General features: G+C 43.6%; 1 protein-coding gene across 6 annotated transcripts in view; it reads right to left on the reverse strand.

The window, feature by feature from the left end:
- Positions 1-21881, reverse strand: part of camta1a (calmodulin binding transcription activator 1a) — a 283696-nt gene that overhangs the window by 109088 nt on the left and 152727 nt on the right. For all 6 annotated transcript variants that reach the window (XM_035954376.2, XM_035954375.2, XM_035954373.2 and 3 more), the window contains one exon: positions 16411-16546. In XM_035954376.2, the coding sequence (XP_035810269.1) occupies positions 16411-16546 (136 nt within the window). The remainder of the gene's footprint in view (positions 1-16410; positions 16547-21881) is intronic.

The raw sequence follows: 21881 nt of genomic DNA on the forward strand, positions 1-21881 counted from the left end.
AGTTTGCTTCCATGAGCATAGACTCGCATGTGTGTATGTGTGTGTGTGTGTGTGTGTAGGCATACCTCTATTTTTGGTTTACATATATAGAGTTCACGTTAGCTCAAATATTAAAGATATTTCATACATTTGTAATCTATTTATTTGCTTGTATACAACTTCGATATTAAACTGTAAAGTCGATTAATTTGGGTCCATGTAGAAAGAACTGTGTGGTCGGTAAAGCTTATTTAAAACAGCATGCCCAAAGTTTAGGGTCTCAAAAACAACTGGATATATACACGAGGTCATACAAAATCTAAATTTTTCAATATTTTGTGGAAAATATTTCTACAAGATACTTTCCATCTTCCCTGGTGATGCTTTTCCAGGTCTCCACTGCTGTCATTTTTAGCTTTATCCTGGCCTTCAGAAAGTGGAATGCAGCTCAATCAGATTGTGATCAGGTAATTGACTCAGGCAGTCAAGGATATACCACCTTTTCATCCTTAAAAGCTGTTTGGTTGCTTTGGCAGTCTGTTTTGGATTGACATCCTGCTGAATGATGAAATACCGCCCAATGATTTTGATGCATTTGGCTGCATCCAAACACAAATGTGTATAACTGCATTCATCCTCTGTCAGCAGTGAAATCATCAATAAATGCCAACGTGCCAGTTTCAGTGGCAGCCATACATGCCCACATTATAACAGAACCTACAGCATCTTTGACAGATGAGATGGGTCATAAGCCTTTTTTCCTCCCCATTTTGATCGAGGTTGCAATTTCTTTCATCAGTCCATAGAACTTTGTTACAAAACCCTATTGAACTGCAACTTCGTATTTCGGTTTTTGAGGCTTATCAGAGGTTTACATCTTGTGATGAACCCTCTTAGGTTATGTTCATAAAGTCTTCTTTTACTTGTTGAAAAGGAACATCGAGTGTGCTTCCTCGAGAGCATTCTTCACTTGCTCTGCATGCAAATGAAGCAAAAGATTTTCCAGTCAGCCACAAGACTTAACACTTTTCAGTCTACCAGGCTGAAGCTGTTTACCATTTTTAATTTTCCTGCGCACACCTGCTTTTGTAGAATGTACCCAGCTGTGGGTTTTGGCACACTACCTGTGTTTGATAGCTCTCTGACAGTTAAAAAAAACACACATATTTGATCTTCATTTTTGTCCTCTTTACTTGCACGGCCAACTCTTCACCTGTCATACTGACAGACCTCCAACTCAATCGAAATGGCAAGTCTCAACTTTTCAACTTTCAATCAAACCTGAGCTCTTTTGTACATGAGCAAACAGCACATAGCTGCCTGAGCATCACTCAGTAGCCATGTATCTAATTGCTTTAGATCAGTATTTCGGCACTGTGTTAACATGGCTATATCTGCCATAAAGTTCCTTCTAGATTGATGTAAACCTGCTCAAATTAAAGCTAAGATTTGGCACATGCAGTATTCACTATTTTCTTTCAAATTGCATTTGCCAAAGCACAAAAAAACAGGCAATTGTCCAAATACCTGCGGTCTGAACTGTACATGTTTGCAGCAACATCCACCTGACAACAAGACTGAAACATTGATCACAGTTAGTTATAAATCGATGTAATGAATTATACAGTGTGTTAGACAGCATAATAGAGCATTATACCTTCTGTGTTTGAAAACAACTTCGTGCAATTGTGAAGAAATATGGAAGTGCTTAAGGACAGCCCGTTCACTAAGCACTTTGCTGGGTATAAGCGGACTGTAACACAGACTAGAGCGTTGAATATCAGCTTTCAATAAGGAAAAGGGATAACATTATCGAGAGAACAACTGCAAGGAGAGCCTTAACTGAGAGGTATGCACAAATGGACACTTGGCGTCACAGCCACTGTTGGGGACATCAGCGGCAGATATCATGGCATGTTTTCTCCACTTTAAAAGCAATTTCTTCTTTTGGAGCCAAAGCCCCCGCCACACATCCACCAACTCCCTTATCTTCTTGTGTGCTTGACTCAATTGTCATCTGTCTGACTTGAGGCTGTGTTAGATTGTTAAAGCCCCTGGATATGGTAATCTGTGGGCTGCTCTGACCTTGGGAGAGTGTGTTTGCAGGGTGTCAGACCCCCTAATTCATCAGAGACAGGCCATTAGCTAGCTATCCAGCCACACAAATACACAATAGAACGGGAAGGAAAGTTCTCAGGGTAACAGCAGCAGCCCCTGTTCCTGAGATATCATTAGTTACTGCCTTTCAAAACTGCTGAATTGGGACACTTACCTGACTTGCCCCATTTTTTGCACCACAAGAGCCAAGATGTTGATGAATGGATGTATGAAACTGTCACTACCAGGATATGGAGAAAATAGGGTTAAGGACATATCCTTGCCAATGTCTTTAACATAAGAGACTAATGCAGAAACACAGACGACAGTAAAATCAAGAATTCACCATTGTTCACATTTCCTTGGTATGCTAATTTAAACCTAGAGATCAGCAGTATCTACGCACAGTTACATTTCGAGTCCCCCTTCGAAGGATTAGTGAATGAAGGACAGGCTATGTAAATTGAGCATTTTCAAACAATTTCAAAGATGTCGAAGGGTTGCCACACGAGGTCAGTGGTTGTGAACAGCCTCATATATCTAGATGCCAAGCGAGATGGAATAGTAATTACTCCTGTGCATCTCTGCGCAGAGACACAGCGTCTATCTTGTAAGCGGCAGTGATTGACAGCCTCAATAAGCGACTTGCATCGCGCCCCCTGCCCTCCGCCTACATGCCCCTGCGACAACTGGTCAAACCCATCGTCTAGTGACCCCCAGGCGGGGCGTGGGTGACACCCCCCTCTGATAATCCTCCCCATCACATCCATCATGCCACCCTGCTCACCCCATGAGAGGGCACAACCGAGGGAATCTAATCAGGCAGTCTAATTGAGGAGCAGGGCCAGCCAATACGCGGCCTGGGAGGCTGCCTCTGCCTGGGCAGGCTCAAGGGACGTCAATAACACTCAGCGGGTGTCGATTCATCAAACCTCCTTAATGTCATTAGCCCTGAGAGGCTTGCTTAACCCACCCCCCCACCACCAGCACCCCTGGATCCCCTTCTCTCATGCTTTAAACTTTCTCTCACTCACTTTCTGTTGCCTCCTCTCTTCCTTGCATTTCTAAATCTATCCATCTCCCACTCACATTATTCTCTCAGTCATCAATCTTTCCATAGGTAATAATATGTTCACCTTGCAAAACAAGTTCAGGGCTTGCCTAAAAAATGTTATATGTGCTTCTGTGTTTGGGAAATTAGCATGCGTACACTCTCACCACCTCCTTTTCAGACTAAACTCCCCAACTTTTTTCAGCACTCCTACCTTTTTTCCTGTCTCCGGCCCTCCCTTTCTGCCCCCAATATGTTCTTCCTCTTGCTCTCCAACAACATGTGGCGTATATTCCAGCTGTTTATTAAACAATGCCAGAGCTTCCGAGGAGCAGGTGATGCAGTCAATTACTCCACAATTACCTGGGTAATTATGCAAAGAAGGAGAGAGAAGAGCAGTAGCAGAGGGATGAAGAGGACCTTGGCAGAGGTGGATCGGTTGCGCTGGCAGTGGTTGGGGCCCAGAATGGCAAGCGATTGAGACCTTGAAGTGACAGTGCCAGGGAGAGTGCAGCTCTAAAGGACGATGCGCCCCCTCACCTGCCAAAAACATACACTCACACGCACATAAACAACCACAAACAGTGCTCCGAACACTCAGCCTCTGCCCCTCTACAATGACATCCTGATGCCTGTGTATGTGGCTTTCCTGAGTACTCAAGCCTGCTGTTTTTGTTTTGGACAATAACTATACAGTGTTTCTGTGTTTTTCACTCCGCTGTTTGCCTCTACTCCGGTGACAATTAGGTGTCTTACCTGAGAGGCAACAAAGAAAGGAGGGCAGAAGACAGGAAAAAGCAGGAGAACAATGTAGCGGCTGGTAAGGATGGAGGGGGGGGAAAATCAGAGAAAGGAGCAAAGGTGGAATAAGAGCGGACAGGGAAATCTGTGGGGAGTTGCATGTAGTCCACATAGTCTTTATGCTAATGCTGATTAAATAAGTGGGGCTGCTTGCGTCCTTGTTTTTGCTTTCAACATAATTTTTAGCAAGTGTGTGAAGAACGGCCACATTTGGAAACATGCACATTTCCTTTCTTTCACTCCTACTCACTACCGCTAACAACCAGTGCTGCTCTGCAATCATCCGTGTGGACTATTTTACACATTGACACCGAAGCTCATGTCAAGCGGGCCTGACAAGCATGTCTTGGGGTAAATTGAACCATACAGTGGCTATTCTGAAACAAAAAAGAGTCAGATGGAAGAAGAGGGCTTGGCATATTTCCTGCCAAGGGAGCTTTATGTGCTCGGATTGAAGATATTTTCACTGGCAGGGTGAATACTAAATTGCTTAGTGTCAGCTCATCACTTAAGGAGGATTGTTGGTGGGTATAATACTTCCCCGCACATGGCTTCTCCAAATAGTCTCAAGCCAGCCAACCCCTCTTAACTCTCTCCAAGCATCCTGACGTGATGCTGTGGCTGGAGTCCTGTCTGTGGACACTAAGCTTTCAGTTGTGACTCCCCAAACTCATCACTTTGGCTCAGATTCGTCTCTATGTCGCAGATTAATTAATAAATCCTCTTCAAGAGGGAGGTTAACTGACCAGTCAAAGTAAACATGACCACATTTTACCCAGGCATGGCTGAAGTAGCGGAAGATGGCTGGTTTTGCAGCAAATGAGATGGTGAGCATTCAGTGATCCCGCGGAAAAGCACAGCCCTTTTCCTGATAAACTGCAAAAAAAACAACAAAAAAACCCCACATTTGTCCTTGGCTATGTTACATTCGTTTTTCTCTTTTGTCCGTTTGTCCATCTGTCTGTCTGTATCTAAGGGGGCAGAATTAGGTGGTCACATGACCATTCTGTGTTAGTGAAGATGGGCATGAGGGAATTACCTCACAGCTCCGTATCTTAAATCTGTGGGATTAAGCTCCATTAAACATGGAGCGCCGCCAAAGCTTTATCTCTGGATTTCACTCTGAGACAGAGCAGAGAGTACGAGGAGGAGGGATTCAGGAGGGAGAAATAGCGAAGAAACGTCCTTCACCTTTATCGACCAAATTATATAAAAAAAAAAGCTGGGATGAGAAAAATTGCTTGCCTGTTCCACAGTACAATGGTGGAAAAAAAGAGCTTGGCCATCTTACACTCATGTGTGTAGCACGCTTAAACATCCAGACAGCCTCTCCAACACTAGCCTCTACCTCTGGAGCTGCTCTTGGCATACACATGTGTAAAACAGGCCTCTCCCTTCGGCACATTGGTCACTTAACAAGAAATGACCACTACTGAGCTTTAGTCCCCTTGCTGTAAGACAAAAACACACACTTACTCTAACATCAACTGATAAATCTAAACCAATTTAGTATTCCATTTGAATAGTTAACGAGTGTCTGGTGAGGTTGACATTTTGCAGTGGTGAACTGAGTCTTTTTCTTTGCAAAGGCAAAGTTTACATGGTTTCATTTGAAAAATCAAAGAGCCATATGTAGACATTAGCACATTGTCTGTGTCCACCTATGCTGTCACACAGAAAATTAACCAGAGCTCCGGTCAATACATTAACTGTATAGCTGGAGATAAAAAAGGTGAGCGTGCTGGGAGTCGGGGTGGTCCAGTGATGAACACCTCCTGCGTCCTCCCTTCATCCTCTTACTCTCTCTCTCTCTCTCACTCTTCTCCCTCCTCTGGGCCGTTATTGATCTGATCTCCTCCTCTCTCAACTGGAGCCATGATTCATGTTGTTCCGACTGGCCCTCACTCACCACACACAGACACAGCTCAGTCATGCCCTCCCCTATCTATCTGTCCATCTGTCTCTGCCTGCTCTCCCTCTCTCTGGCCTCAGGCAAGTCAACCTGCTGTCTACACAGGGCCACTGTGGCCCCGTTTGCTCCTGTGGTCCTCTGGTTATTATTATTATTATTATTACTATTATTATTAGTCCTTGAAGTGAAAAATCATCTTTCCCCATTAGGCATCCTTCTGTAATACCTCTTAAGGGATTTTATGATTTAAATTAACATTCAAAGATGACTCAAAGATTATGTTCTCACTCTATCAGCTTTACATATCGTGCATGATGAAAATCACTTAAGAAGTGTATACAAGGAGACATTCAGCTAAATAGTGGAAGTTTTAAATATATTTCAAAGTTTTCATGTAGCTCTACTGCCTTTGCAAATATTGATTAGTTTAAGAGGTATTTCTTGTCCTACAAGTGATTCAAAGAAAAATTTTCATCAATTTCTCTGCGTGCCATGTGCTATTTTAAAAATATATTTAGCATTCCCTGTTTATTCAGACTTCAACTTTCAAAGTGTTCCCGTCCATTCCAATGCAGAATGTTCATTTTCTAATGAAAGAAAGCTAGAGGTGGAGAGAGACACAGAGGACTGAGGGAGAGAGAGAGAAAGAGAGGTGTACAGGCCTTGCAGGAGCAGAAGCACATAAAAGCCCAGCTTCAGCCAAGGCCCCTGCTCCAATGTGTAGAAATTAATTGAGTGAAAAAAATCTGCTGTTTAAGGTTGAGGTGGGTTATGGGAGGCAGTGTAACAATTGTTTTCTGTTTGCCAGGGGCTATATATCGTTCATTCCGGCTTTCTCTCTCCTCTCCACTCAGCACTCGCCTCTCCCTACCTCCCCACCCTCCCTCCTCCCTTACCATCCATCCACCTTCTAAGCCTCTCCTGCTCCCTCCTCTCCTTTTCATCAGTCTTTTATTTTCCACAGTTTACAGTTTTTCTGATTCATTTTTATCTCTCCCATTTCCATCTATCACATAGGAGATTTTTTGGTATCTTGAAACGTAATTTTCTCACAATAACAGGCTCCATTTATGAAATGAGGTTTTACTAAATCCGTTTATGTGTATGTTCGGCAAGGAAATTCACTCACATACATGGCATATATACATATAATAACACTATTTTCCCCCAGAGAGTCTTTCAGAAAAACTAAACATGTACGCAGATGCAATCATTTGTGTGTGCATGCGTGAGAGAGAGTGCACATGTGTGTCAGTGCATCTGTTTACATGCATGCATGCATCATTATTTGGTGACAGTGACAGTAACAGGGGACCAGTGTCGACACACAATGCAGAACAAGCTTAGCACCCCCTTGGGCTTAAACAAATGACTCATTCTCTCTTCAAATTTAAATGTGCGACAGAAATCCACAGAAGTCTGCGGCTGCCTTTCATTTCAGCATTATCAAAAAAAACCCCCAAAAAAACGACGAAACATCTAAACAGCAACAACAAGCAAATCTAACAGAATCAGCATTTAAAATCAACAAAAACTGAAGAAAAAAAGGAGAGACAAAGATGCATGCGCTGCAGAGGACACAGAAGCTAACATCTATTCAGATTACTGTGAAAAAAACAAGGTTAACAGTGATGTATCAGCAGGGAGTGGAAAACGAGAGAGATGTAGAGTGCAATACAAACAGAAGACAATATGATAGGAATAAGAGAAATAGAAGGCAGGAAGACACAACGTTATGACTGACAAAACTAACAGATCACTAATGAAGAGACTTTTATCTGCATTAGTATTTCCTGTGTTGCCCAGAGCAGAAGGGTTAAAGCTGTTTCCTGTGTTAAACTCCTCTTTAGCACCCTTTCATGTAAAATATCAAACCTTTCAATATCACTCTGAGGAAAGCGCAGTTGCTCACCCAGTATAATTCTATACAAACACTTAACTATTCTCTTTGAACTTTGCGGTTCCACTCATTATACCTCCTTTGAAGAGTGAATGTTAGAGCATTGGTACATTTTGATTTTGTAGTTATTAAATGCAACACAGCAGCAAATTATATCTAAACCTCTGTTTTGCTGGTTAATAATACATGGGCCATAGGCAGCAGAATAAATAGCCAAGCAAAAAGAACGATAAAGGTGGCCAATGAGCAAGATGCTAGAGTGTAGCAAATTCATCTCACTGCAAACGTCAACAGGAAAATATTTTTGCAGATGAGGCAGAAAATCTCCTGTGAAACTGAGGCTTTTTGAGTAAAGAGAAGATAATGTCACTGGGTGACTCCTCCTTAAAGCCTTTGCCTCCTCTGTCCCACAGTCCTAAACACCAGCACCAGCATTGCCCTCCCTATCTGTAAGACATTTAAGAACCAAGTTTGGTGAAGACGAGGTGGTTCTACCAAGGCTGCAAAGGAAAACTGCTGCTCTTGACATAGGGGCTGGCCTTCACTACAAGAATAGCTTCATATCAACAGAGAGCTAAGTGGCTTTTTCAAAGAGAAGAAGGAGATGGAGGTAATAAAGACAGAGAAACAGGAAACGGAAGCAGATAAAGTTCAGGTGAAAGGGTAACTTGCAAGCTTAGTAAAGGCATATCCTGAAGAAATATACAAGACACTTCAAGCAATATAGTGTAACACATTTTGCAGGTTTTAAGGAAAACAAAACCACTCTTTGATTCTACTTTATACTCAGACATCAGCTGACCCTTTGGTCCTGGCCTGTAGACAAAAATGGCAACAGAAATGTGTGAACCTGCCAAAAGCTGGGTGTAGATCATAAAACGCAGATTTTGCAAAGGAGTGCCATAAGGGAGGTAAGAGTAAAAGTGATGCTGAAACAACTTGCTTTTCTTTGAACTCCTACCTTTTAATTCAAGTGAATCAACTGCATCCAGCAACGATCTGAGATCTAGACCAGAGTGGGCCCTAAGTACATAACAGTGTGCTCTTTATCACTTGGTAGTGGAATTTTCTGTGCTGTATGAATTTCTGAAGAGTGTTTTGGCCTGGATCTGTGAAATGGTAGAAGGCAGAAGCCTTGGTGAAAGTTTTTCATTAACATAAAACTCAGGCCCTTTGTTGCCCAGGGATCTGTGTTCTGCTCACGAGACCAAACAAAAGCAGAATTCACACACTGGTGCAAACCACAGAGTCATGCAAAGCCTGCTCACCGCCTGAAGTGCTCTGTTTTATTCACCCCTTCTACAAACTTCTTGCCCCCACTTTGCATATCGGGTGCTGGTTCTGCTCTACTATTTCCGAGGAGGTTACATATTTCGAACTCAGTTGATTTGTCGCACAAGCAGTATTAATAAGGATAACGAGAAATGTGTGACAACACAAAGCATCCTTGTTTCTATCTCAAAAGTTTTTCTTTTTTGCAGATTTTCTAATGGCTTCAAGTCAACTTAATTTCATACTGTGATCCATTATTCTTTTGAATTGGTTTTTACCACAGGAGCAAAGAGGGACTATAGCTGCTGCACAGCTCTCCCTATTTCAGTAGACCCAAGAGGGATGTGGGGAGCTGCAGTGGGAATCCTCAATAAAGCCCGGTCTATAAATGGAAGACAGAGTTCTCATATTTTGCACCAAATTAAAATATTTCTCTGTCCGTTTTCTTGGGGACATTTTCTCTTTCCCCTTCCCAATAAAAAAGAACACCCCTGCAGAGATGCCTCAGCATGACAACACCACAACACGTGGCAACAAGTGGTAAATTAAATTACGGGAGCTGTCGATAATGCACAGTTTTTTTGACAAGCTCCTTATATATTCACTCCCTACAGCAACCTTTACAGAATTAGCCTCTAAAAACGGTTTGCTGGACTGAAATGGTAATAGTACGGTCAGCATGAAAGGCAGACCGAGGGCTTAACTGCTGCTGAGTGATTTGGCAATTGTAAGATGTAAGAGATGAAAACTAATTACTATGGGCTTAAAGGAAAACCACGAGTAAAGTGGACGCTCCCAAGGCTGAGGGTAAGGTGTTCATGAGGGAAGGCTTTGGTTCAGTCGCTAATAACAACATAACAACCCCCATTAAGCCATTATGCTGGGACGAGGATCACGGCTTTAATCTAATGTGTAGGATAAACAAAAAAATGTACAATAATTAAGAAGGGTATCCATTTTAGATAACCAGCCCCAGCACCCTACCCACTGTCCATGGTCAGATTTAAAGCTAAATCCAGCAATTTCTAACAAAGAGCTCAATAAGAATGTAATTTGTAACAACTGATTGTTGTTCATTATTATGCCATGGAGCTTTATTTATTCTCTCTTTCCAAGTTTCTGTTTACCTTGTATTATCCTGGAATGAGAAGACCAGCAACTTAACCATTTTCTCATGCCTATGCAGCCACTCAGTATTACTCTATGTGAGAGTTGAAGGTTAGCTGAGTTATAACCATGGAAACTGTTCTTTAAAATATCACTCACAGATTGCCCTTAACTCCTCCACTATCAGGTAATTCAAAAGGGAAGAACTAATGTGTTCTAAGGCAATAGAAAAAACAGTGAATAACAAGGCAGTCTCCAGGAGAAGAGAGAACACGACGCAAAAAGTAATCAATTTACTGCCTTTACAGAGCAGACAACTGACTGTTGTCTAGCAGACAGCATTTAACTTTGAATAAAAATGTAAAATACTAACTTTTTATTCTTTGCTGAGGGCATCGCCTGTATCAGTAATCTGATCTTAATTTCACAGTTGACTTGGAGCAGGGGCAGGAGTAAAAGGATGCATGGTGTCACCTCCTCACAGAAACAGGGCTTTGTTTAGTGCCCTCTCACATCTGGCTTCACAATCTGGTGATATCAGCCACTGCATCTGTAAATCACTGTTACCACTGCTACTGAAAACACATACACACACCCAAAGCAACTCCATTTCACAGATCTGCAGCTAGTTTCATTATAACTTGTGGCCATGAAATTGTAGAATGTTATTTTTTTTCTACCAAGTTTAAAAGAGCAGCGAAAAAGGAACACAAAGCTGTGCCTCAAGAGAGCCATGTGAATTCAGATATTAATTTGCTTAAATGGACGAAAAACATAAATGTTTGATTTGTTAAAAAAGAAAGGGATAGACTACTTGTAAAAAGAGGAGTGAAATGTTGAAGGTCATGAGATATTGAAAGCCAATGCAGTGTAGCATCCAGCAAACATCCAGTAGCATCCACTCCATTACAACATTAGCAACTAATGTTTTGACATTTGTCTTCATTATTATCAATGAACAGAGGCGATTGAGCCACCAGCATGCTCCATTACCTTCCTTCATTGCACAGTTGCACAGTTGAAATCACACATTAGGGTGGATCCAACATAAAATGACAAGTTACGGGGGCTAAGGACGCACCAGCTGATTATTTAGGTGGTGGAGGGTGAGAGGGTTGGGTGAAGGGATGGTGGGGTGGAACAGAGGCAGGAATGGGAATTGGGGAATTTGTAGAGAACTGTACTGGCATTAAAGTCTGGGGAGCATGGGGGCACAGAGCAGCACAGCACACCTTAAGAAGAGAAGCTCATTTCAATCGGTATAATTAGCCTGTGGTAATGAAATAAGTCAGAGGCACTGCCACCTTCACTTAAGAGAAAATCGATCTCTGTTTGAGGGAGTTTATTAAAGCTTAGGAATAATGGGAAGATAGGATAGAAGAGGTGGAGGAGTGAAGGAGATGGTGGTTGAGCACACATTACCAGCTAATCAGCTATAAATAGGTGGTAGCATTGGGGTAGAAGCTTGACAAGAAGCAGGAGAGAGATCAGTTGGAGTTTGTCAAAGCAGATGTGTTTGAGGCCTCTGCTATTTCACAGTGAGAAGCCAGGGGATGCTAGAGCTATGCACACTATAAGACATACATCCTGAATATAAAGATGACATCACTCTGTGGGACAATAAAGCCAATCAAAACCTGGCATGACCATGAATCTGGACTGATAAATAGTCATTGGACATCCTCATTAGAGTGATCCCTGTGGAAGTCTGCCATGGTCAGGAGCTGGTGAACAACTTGGTAAGAGCAGGGTGTGGTGAGATAATTACTGATGGACATTTCTCCTCAGGTGCCCCAAATGCATGATGGTTGATGTGGGTGCTGCTTGCTCATTTATCCAGCCGTCTGGCCAACTCACCTGGAGTGATGGGGGAGACGTCAGGAAGGCAGGCTGCTATTTCACGGCCTGTTAAGCGCTAATGCCGCAACATGCCCTGCGCTCCAATTTTAGGGAACAGGGAGCATTACCGCCCAACTCAAGGTTCTGTCCGTCTGGACTGTGGACTTGGACAGTAGTGTGAGGGGGGTCGGAGGCAAGGAGAAAGAGAGGCAGGAGTCGAAGAGGATAGTGGAAAGTCTACTGAATGAATTAAAAGACTGACAAATGAAAGAAGTAGAGAAAAGGGCAGGAAGAGAGAAAGTATCGCAAAAAAGAAAAAAAAACAGTATTAGGCAGAGACAAGGAGAGGGGGGAGAAAGAGAGTAGAGCCTTGGTTTACACGGGCTGCTGAGCTAGCACTGCGGAGCAGACAGGACAGCAGCAGCACACGCTGACATCTACTCCTGCCATGCAAGGCTGCCTCTCGCAGGCCCCAGAAGGCCCCTTGCTCCCGGACTTGCAGCCTCTCCCTTGCCAGATCTACTGAACATCACCAGCCTGACCCACCCACAACACTTGTCCTCACTGTGCACTAAATCTGGCCCATGTAATAACCACAGAACCTCCATTAAGCACTGAATGGCTGGGGAATCAGAGCAGCTACAGCCCAAAGTAAACGATGTAAAGAATCTCCTGTAAAAGAAACGAGCTTATGCTCAAATTATGTCATCTCTTTGTGTTCCGCATTGAGAAGGTGTGATGTGAATTATGCATAAAAGCAGATCTTTCTTTCTTCCTTCTAAATAAAGTAGTAAACTGAAATGGATAGCTGTTGATCCTCTCCTGCAGTCACTGAACTGAGGACAAAGGCCAAGTCATTTGTATGTGCATACAGTAAACATGACTGTGCATGATGGGTCACAGTTTCAATCACAGGCTAGTTACAGCAGTGATGGATCACCACTCTCACCACCTTGCTCTGTCAGTGTTAGGGGTGAGGTGTTTAGAGGACATGACTCAGGTCCTCCAAGGCTGCGAGGTGTGCATGTGCGCACAAACACAACAAAACACACAAGAGAGCAAAAAAAATTCAGCCCAGACAAAGTCTGCACTGTATGTTTATATAGAGTATGTGCAATAGCAGTTATGGTCCAATTTCTATAAGCTCCCATGTGGCCTTGCAGTCCTAAGTCAGTTCCTGGTTGTGTTTTCTCTTCCCTCCAAACTCTCATATTCATACCCTGAACTCGCTCTGCTGCTCACAGACCAGTTAAATCTGGAAAATAATACTTGTTACAAGACATGGAGGCTCACAGACAAACTCACAGGATGAAGCTACAATTTCTTCCAAGTTGCTACCAAAGCCATCAGTGTCTGCAAGTGTGTCTGTGACTCACGATGATTTTGCTCCAGTAAATTCTTACACTCATGTTACTGCATACTGTACATTGCACACTTTAATGATTTAACAATCGTACTATATCTGAGCCTTCAGCAGCTTATTAGGACTTGTGGACATACAATACTGTGACTGTTACAAGTGCAGCATTTAGTGTTCATTGCAAGTGTCACGGCAACTCAGCTGGGCATATGTACACCAAACTAAATAAAATATGAAGTGAATCTGATGTGCTGCCTTGAATAAAAACCTGTGTTGTCCTATATTTCAGGAGAGTCCTCACCTGAAACACAGCTGAAAATGACTGTCACAGCTATGTGAATATTTTATTACAGTGCTTCAGAAACATTCATGCTGCCAACATGTCAGAAACTTAAACTTTTGTATGTCTGTTATCGTTGTTGGTCCTAAACCAGGTTATTAGGGCATTATCGTTTAAAACTGGGCTGGGGTGGTATAGCACACAGCAGTAAATTGTGTGATATGGACTTATTAGCAGTATTAGGAAAAAGTGTGCATGAAGTACACATTAAATGCACTGAATGTTTGTATTTTTCTGACATGGGACACTCTTGCTTACTGAATGGCAGTGTGAGAATGCACATTTAAGTGGGCTGGACAATAATTTAGTTACCCCTTTAGATTTTTGAGCCTTTGTCCTGTTTCTGCATCAGCCCCTTTTGGATTCTCTGCCGGTTTTTGGTCTTTGTCTTTAGCCTTCCCCTTTTCGCATTTTTTGCTTGTCATTTTGATACTTGTTGTTGACTTTAGCTCTCACCGTTCCCCTTTGGTTGATTCTGCATGCATTAGCTATAATAAAACTGGGTTTTCTTATCAGTATCTCGGAGTTCTGCATTTGACTCGTGTATGTTATGGAGCTGTAAGAGCAATTTGCCAATTGCGGAAGAGACTCCAAATAAAAACAGCTGCTTTTCTGGTGTATTGACCAGCGGAGATGCTGGAAATAGAAAGCACATCACAGTATTCTGAGAGGGCAATGCTTCCATGTGTGTTGCGGCGTGTCTTGTTGATATAGCAGGCTGCAGAAATAAGGCAGATATGTGTGAGAAGCTCTCAAGGTCAAAATTGTACACTTAACATACACCCACAGGCGACTTTGTTAGGGGCACTTGTCAAATCTCCTGCAATCCAGCACAAAAGCTCTGTTAAAAAATGTAATTTTCCAAAGCTTCCACATATGTTTTTGTTTATGCCAAAAAGGTTATAGTTTGACTCTATGCTTATTATTAAGCTCATAGTGAGTGGGCAAGTGTGAACTCCATTATACTTGAGAGCAGTCCTCATATTTTGTCCACAACATTAACATACAGGAAGAATAGCATGTAATTTTAATAGTCTTGATTAGTTTCCAAGTCCATCTCTCAAACTGCAATAGTTTGCTATTAATTTCTTCCAAAGTTTATTAAGATGCATCGAGAGCATGGAGAATGATGCAGGCAGCCTTGAAAGAAATTTCATCTTGCTTGATGATTGCTCCCGAGCCCTTGGTTCAATCCTGTCTGCCATTCATAGCCTATGGGAAGGTAGATGTCAGGCTAGGAAAGCCTTGTAAATTAAAGCCTCTCTGCAAATGTTTACATCATATATTAAGTGGATTTTATGGCAAAGACCAGGAAACTAGCTTCTCCCCAGTACCACCAACAAGCCCTAATGGCCATTCATGAGCAAAAATTAAAAGGTGAAATTGTCAGCTATGTCTTCTCTATAAGTTTGAGGTTTTGTAGTTAACTAAGTTTTTATAGCCAGTGGAACTGCATCTTAATGCACTTCTTGCCTTGCTGTCAACACATAACTCTGACAGTTGCCACTTGGCTCCAGTGGACTCTGTGTAGATGCCAATAACACAGGGAGTAGGCTGGTCTTTTTAGTTTTTCCATTTATGTGAGAAACTAGGCCACAAAGGGCAGAACAACTTCCCAGTTCCTGTCTGTACAGGTTTATGTATTCTGAGAGTATTAACAAAGTCAGAGCCCACGCACTAAACATTATCTGAACACAGCCTGTCTTCACACATTAATTCAACCAGAATAATGCAAGTTGGCTGAGTAAACCGTCCTTAAAGCCAGTGCTGTCAGAAACTGGAAATATATGTAATAGTCCAAAAGGATGGATGTGTGGAGTCCCAACAGGTTATCAGACCACTGCAGGACCAGAGATGACACTGAGCTGGCTAGGTGAAAGAAGAGGCCATTTTCTTGGAGTGACAAATATCTGGAGGAGCACAAACAGAGAGCAGAGCCCCTGTTGGGAGAATGCCTGAGCTTTGTCTTTGTCACACTGTGTGACACAGACGCACAGCACCACTCCCCGAGGTGTGCTGTTATGTGTACATATGTGCACACACAAACAAACACACATACACACACATAGACATACGCACACACACGAATGGGAGTCCAAAATCTCTCACTCTCACATCTCGAACTCCATCTCAACTCCACCACTGGGCTTGTGGCATCAACGCTTGTAGCTAAATGTGTGACAGAGACTAGCACCCAAACTACTGAAAGCTAAGGAAGTGTCTAAGTATAAGTCTTGCCTTGTCTCATTAACAGGACTGCTAATAAATCAGCCAAGGCCCCAACACTTCACTGCCACCACATCAGGCCTATCGAGAGCCTAGGTGAGCCAAGGACAGATACAACTGGGCCTTTTATGGCAGCAGCTGGTATGGGGAGTGACTTGGAGTGAGGTGAGGGAACACTAGCTCCACAGTACCACAGTACTGCTTTGAGCCAGCAAGATTAATGTAGGCTCTCTGGAGCAAAGGCAACATCCAGAGCTTTAATAAGGTACAAACAATCGGTTCCACTCCACTGGCTTCCCAGGGAAAACTATTGTTGTGCCGCATTGTTTCTTGGTGAGGCTCCTTGGAGACACAGGCTGACTGCAGCATGTGACTGTCTCCATTACAGCCAAGGGAGAGCTCACTGTAGACCTCTGTTTGTCTGTGTCAGGATGAAGGCTGGCTCTCACCCACCCCATACCCACCCCCAGCCCGCCTCTTTCCCCATTTACTCCTTCTAAATCCAAACTCTTGTCAGCCCACTCACCTCAACTCCCTGCACTTTCAACTTCATGTGATCCTCCCGTGTGGTCTTCCCGTCTTTCCTCTTCTTCCAGCAGTAGCCATCCTTTCTGTACTTCACCTTCTTCCTATTGTACAGTATCATCGACCCATTCTGCGGCCTGGATCCGTGGAGACAGGACAGAGGGAGAGCAAAAGAGAGAAAGATGAGATGAGAAGAATTTTTAGGCAAAGCTACAGCACAGCTTGGGGACTCATTTTAGAGATGTACAAAGAGGCCTGACACGAGTCTGCGCCAGGCAGAAAATGCACCAGTGACTTAGATGACAAGACTTCTTTATGGTGTTTTTCAGCATTGGTATGCACAGTTTGACAATGAACAAAGCACCCTTCAGCATACATTTCTTGCACTGAGAAGTGTGTGCACTGTGAGGAGTTAAAGTGACACTCCTCTCTGAGTAAATTATATGAAGGCCAGTGTGTAAGGCCAGCGGGGTGGGGGGGGTGGGGGTGGAGGCATGGGCTTCCTTACTTATCTCTCATTCATCCAACTTAAATGAGTTGTGGTGTTGGAAGTCCCTAGGGGAAAGAGAAGATCCTCGCTCACACTCCATTCATAATTCATTCTCTCTCCACCAGACCACAGCCTTTAGGCTCATAATGATATAATGTAACTATTTGATGATAATCTGCCTTTCCACTTCGATTTGTAACGGAGGCATTTGGCGCTCACTGTTAAGCATTAGCAGAAAGTGTAGCATAAAACATTTATGGCTTTCTCAACAATTAGGGAACAGTAAGACATAGTTTTGTGTCTATGCATTTGTATTTGCGCGTGTATTGTTGAGAGGTTATACATCATCAGTATTAATCCATACATATACCACACCGAACGCTTGGCACAGTTTACCATACACTCGTCCATGCTTCCAACACACGCGCAGTTAGTCGTGTTTCCATCACTTCAGAGGACATTATATTGATTTACATTCATTTCCTGGAAAATTAACTTAACCTTAACTATTACTTTTTAAACCAAATCTTTCCTAACTCTGCCCTGACTTTACAGTATGAGGACCTGAATTTGGGGACAAAAAGCAAGCCCCCCTAAAACAAGTCCAGTCCGTCCATTGTGACAATGCACACATATTTATGTCCCCACAACATAAGAAATACAAGTGAACACACACTACACACAGCTGCTGTGATTTGGAGCGCTCCCAAATGAGAACAGGTTTGCCTCGGAGTTTGATGCCGCACAGTGAATGAATGGGAAAGCCGCCTGCCCAAGCTGCTGAGGAAGCAGTGTAACTGAGGGGGGCTTAACCATCCAGTCAGCTGGTGAGCCTTGTTAGCCTTGTGCTCATTGCTCCCATGCATAAGCACAACACACAACACACACAGACATAAAAAACTAGAAACACAAAAGCCGGAAAAATTCCCATCAAAGCAGAGAGAGAGCGAGCAAGAGAGAGAGAAAGCTGAGTTGATTTGTGCCGTCTGCAACAATAACCCAAAATAAGAAAACCCAATGGTTGTTTTGCATTGTTTTGTTGTTTACTGTTAAATTTTTTTTCTACGAGGTTTATTTATAATGCTGCATGCATCATTTTGCAATGCTGCCTTTGGGGGCCGGGGTGTGTGTTTATCTTGGTATCACTCATCAATCATTTTCCTGGCTGGATCTCAGGGGCCAGTGGAGAAGGAGGAGAAGGGGGAGGTGGGGTCCCTGCAGTCCCCCCTCTGTGGCCCCTGACAGCACCTTCTAATGAGAGACGCCACTCACACACTGACGTGCTCACTCCGCGCTGATCTCCCTTCCTCCCTTTCCTCCCCCCTTCCTCTCTCCACAGCCCTCTCTTCTTGCCGTCAGTCAACTCAAGCTGTGCACCAGGGAATGTCTTTGTCTCCTCCCTCGCTCCAACTCCTTTCCTGCTTTCTTTCTCCCCCCTTGTTTCATCTGTCTCAGGATCCCTCACCTCCACTCTCCCACACCTCCCTCTCTCCCGCTGTCTTCTCCTTACTCACTCCCCTCTTTTGTTTAGTAGTTAGCATACTTTGCAGAAAACAACTATTAAACAGACATCTTTATTGGTCAGTTTGAGAACTCCTCAACGGCTCTACGGGATATACACAAAGTATAAATTGTCTTTGGTTTACAGCATCCGTAATGTCACCCATCGTGGATCTGTGATCATAAATGGCACTCGTGAACTAAGAACTTTGCAGACTGTTTCAGTCACAACGTGTACTCTTTCAGATTTGCATCCCAAATGTCAGGTGAAGGATACTCATCTGACATGTCTACGTCAGCACTTGGAATCAATCAAACACAGAGATGGCCCTCTCTAAAAGTTTGATGCTATTATTTGTTTCAATATCATTCCGGGTTTTGTCCTTCAAAAGATACAAGGAGTGTGTGCTTCTTAAAATGTAGCTCTGCGTGAGACAAAAAGATGGGCGCGGATGAGATAAGGCAGAAAATCAAATGACACAGGGCTATCTGATCTCCTCCAGAGCACTGGAAATTGGGGTGAGGCTTCGGTGTCAGAGGCTCCATGCCGTATTTATCGGCTCGGCGCAAAAACTTATTCGCTCAGCTATTTTTGAGGGCTGTTAGGTAGATGCTATTTTCAATTCAAGGCACTTTGGACCCAGAAGAGAGAGCCTATACACCCATTCTGGGGTAGGTCTGAGGCAGAGACCAGTCTAAAATGCATGCTTTGGCAACATAATGTGTTTCCTCTCCCTCCTGCTGTCTTCCTCTTTCCCTCCCACTCATCTCCTACCACTGTATACTTAGGCGTTTCAATTAATCTTATCAGAATTACACATATTTATACATGAGGGGAAAAAGCTAACTGCTCTGTTATCAAAGAAGCGTGACAGGAGGCCCTCTGTCTCAGATGCCTAAATGTGGCAGATTAATATGGAAATACTGGCCTCTGACAAAGTGCACACAAGCTCCACAGCTGCCTCTCTCTTCTTTGGAGTTTGCAGCGATAATAAGCTTTACCCTGAGGGTGGTGTTAGGCCTTGTCCAGTCCTTTAGGAATCATTCATTTACCCAGGTAATGGCATTCGCTCAATCAGATTTGTTCATTTGAAAAAGTCAGGGGAGGGTGGGGGTTTTATGAGGCTGGTGACGTGTTCAGCATGGATAAAAAGACCTAAGCAGGGGAGCCCTGGCCCACAGACAGGCAAAACGCTGCACACAGTCTCAGCTCCAGCGTCTGAAGGCCTATCGGCACGAACAGAGAAAGGAAGAAAAAGCTAAACACACACAGACAAATCTGCGTGAGTGCGAAGGAATCTCCTGCCAGCAATGGTTGGTGAGGAGGAGCTGTGGTGAATCATCCAAAGAGAATAAAAAGAAACACAACATGTACTCAATATATTTCTTAAAAGACATAAACGCAAAATGTACTCAGTTCTCTCAGTGTGTTTGAGTGTAAGACAAGATTTTAATTGCCATTCCAGGATATAATGGTAAAGAATTCTGTGTTTTGGGTTATAGTCTTGTCAAAAGGATGAAATATTTCAGTCTTGGTGAGGTGGTGTAGTCCAGTCTGCCTTATTCCCTGTGATGCTCTGGGTTTGATTAATACCATACAGTACATGCTGTTTTTCTCTCCAGCAAGCTCCTACTGACATAGGAGAGGATAGGATAGGATAGGATAGGAGAGGAGAGGAGAGGAGAGGAGAGGAGAGGAGAGGAGAGGAGAGGAGAGGAGAGGAGAGGAGAGGAGAGGAGAGGAGAGGATAGGAGAGGAGAGGAGAAGATAGGAGAGGAGAGGAGAGGAGAGGAGAGGAGAGGAGAGGAGAGGAGAGGAGAGGAGAGGAGAGGAGAGGAGAGGAGAGGAGAGGAGAGGAGAGGAGAGTTGGGCTGAAGAGGCTTTGAAGATCGGAGGGTGAGCTGGTTGGGGCCTGAAGAGGCTCAGGAGGGAGGCGACACCTGCTGTTCTCAATTACCCATCAGAGCCTTCAGCCATCACAGCCTTTACCCCACTGTGTCAACAACTACACTCACACCTACTACCTAACCAAACATATCCACACACACACATGCACACACGCACGCACGCACGCACACACACACACACACACACACACACACACACACACACACACACACACACACACACACACACACACACACACACACACACACACCCACACACACACACACACACACACACACCTGTATTTTGTGTCACACACCAATCCTATTAAGTATAAATATGAGGACGAATATGCCCCTGAGCACTCGCACACAAACACTGCGCGCATGCACATAAAGTTTCTAGTAACCCTGTTGTTCCATCTAGGGATAACATTAATAACAAGGAGAGTGACAGAACATCAATAACACGCTGATGTTGGTCATTACTGCTTCTGTCAATCACAAGTAAAACATGGATCACGAGTTACGGCACACATGTGCGCGAGAACCCATGCACACATCTGGAGCTGCCAAAACCTAGTCGAGGCTTTTCACATGTAATGTAATTACAGTGCAAGCAATGGTGCTCTATTAGATGGCACATCATCTTTGAGCTATATGTGAGAGCAGAAAGGTGCTGGCTCCGCGTCAGAAGCCCCTATCTGGACGCATCACGTGCAATTGATGACTCGCAGATAAGCCGCTCCTTTCAGCTCTGCCAAAGAATGCATCAGGAAGTGGGGCGTTCGCTAAAACTACTTTAAATGTAAATCTGCCACGGCCTCAGGATTGAGATTCATCGTCTGCACTGCTCCGAACCCCTCCAACTCCCCCGCTAGCGCGCCTATGTCGAGACGCCGCAGGTCGCATTCCTTTTTGACTGCCAATGAGGCCTCAGCACCTGGTCACTGTGATGCCCACAGCTCTTACTACTCTGGTCCTGAGTGGCTTCAGCCCTCAGCAATGAATGCTCAATGATATATGATAATCAAGGAAGTGCGGGGCAGTGTGGAGGGTCAGTCAGCTGGAACAAGTCATGTAGCATCTTTTAAATTATATCGTATCATCTCTCGTTCTCTCTTACATATTAATAGCTTGCTTTCGACTCTGGACTGTCAAGGTATTAAGGATAATTAAGAGAGAAAACAGCAACTGACATGATTTAGGCTGAAATGAATCATGAAGTTAAGTTTGCCAAACATGGTATCACATACTGATCTGCAAGGCTGTACAGATGGAGCTCAATGTTTGTTTACCCAATGTGTTCAACTAAATACAACAGTAATGATGAGAGGGTAGCTGGGCCCCTGGAGTTGTAATTCAGGATGGGGAGACAGATCGTGTGCCTCCCCTCTTTCGCTCTATCTATACTGCTGGTGATTGCCACAGAACCGAAGCCCCAGCCTACTGCCTTCCAGCACAAAACAGATGTTCCCCCCACACTTATCTCAATGAAAAAATCACAGACAATTTACAAAGAATATAAATTACGGCTGTAGCGACAGTGTCAGTGTCTCTGTCCCTATAAGACCTTGTAAAGAGGATAAGGGTGA

The sequence above is a fragment of the Amphiprion ocellaris genome, chromosome 8 (genome assembly GCF_022539595.1).
Source record: "Amphiprion ocellaris isolate individual 3 ecotype Okinawa chromosome 8, ASM2253959v1, whole genome shotgun sequence".
Taxonomy (NCBI): Eukaryota; Metazoa; Chordata; class Actinopteri; family Pomacentridae; genus Amphiprion; species Amphiprion ocellaris.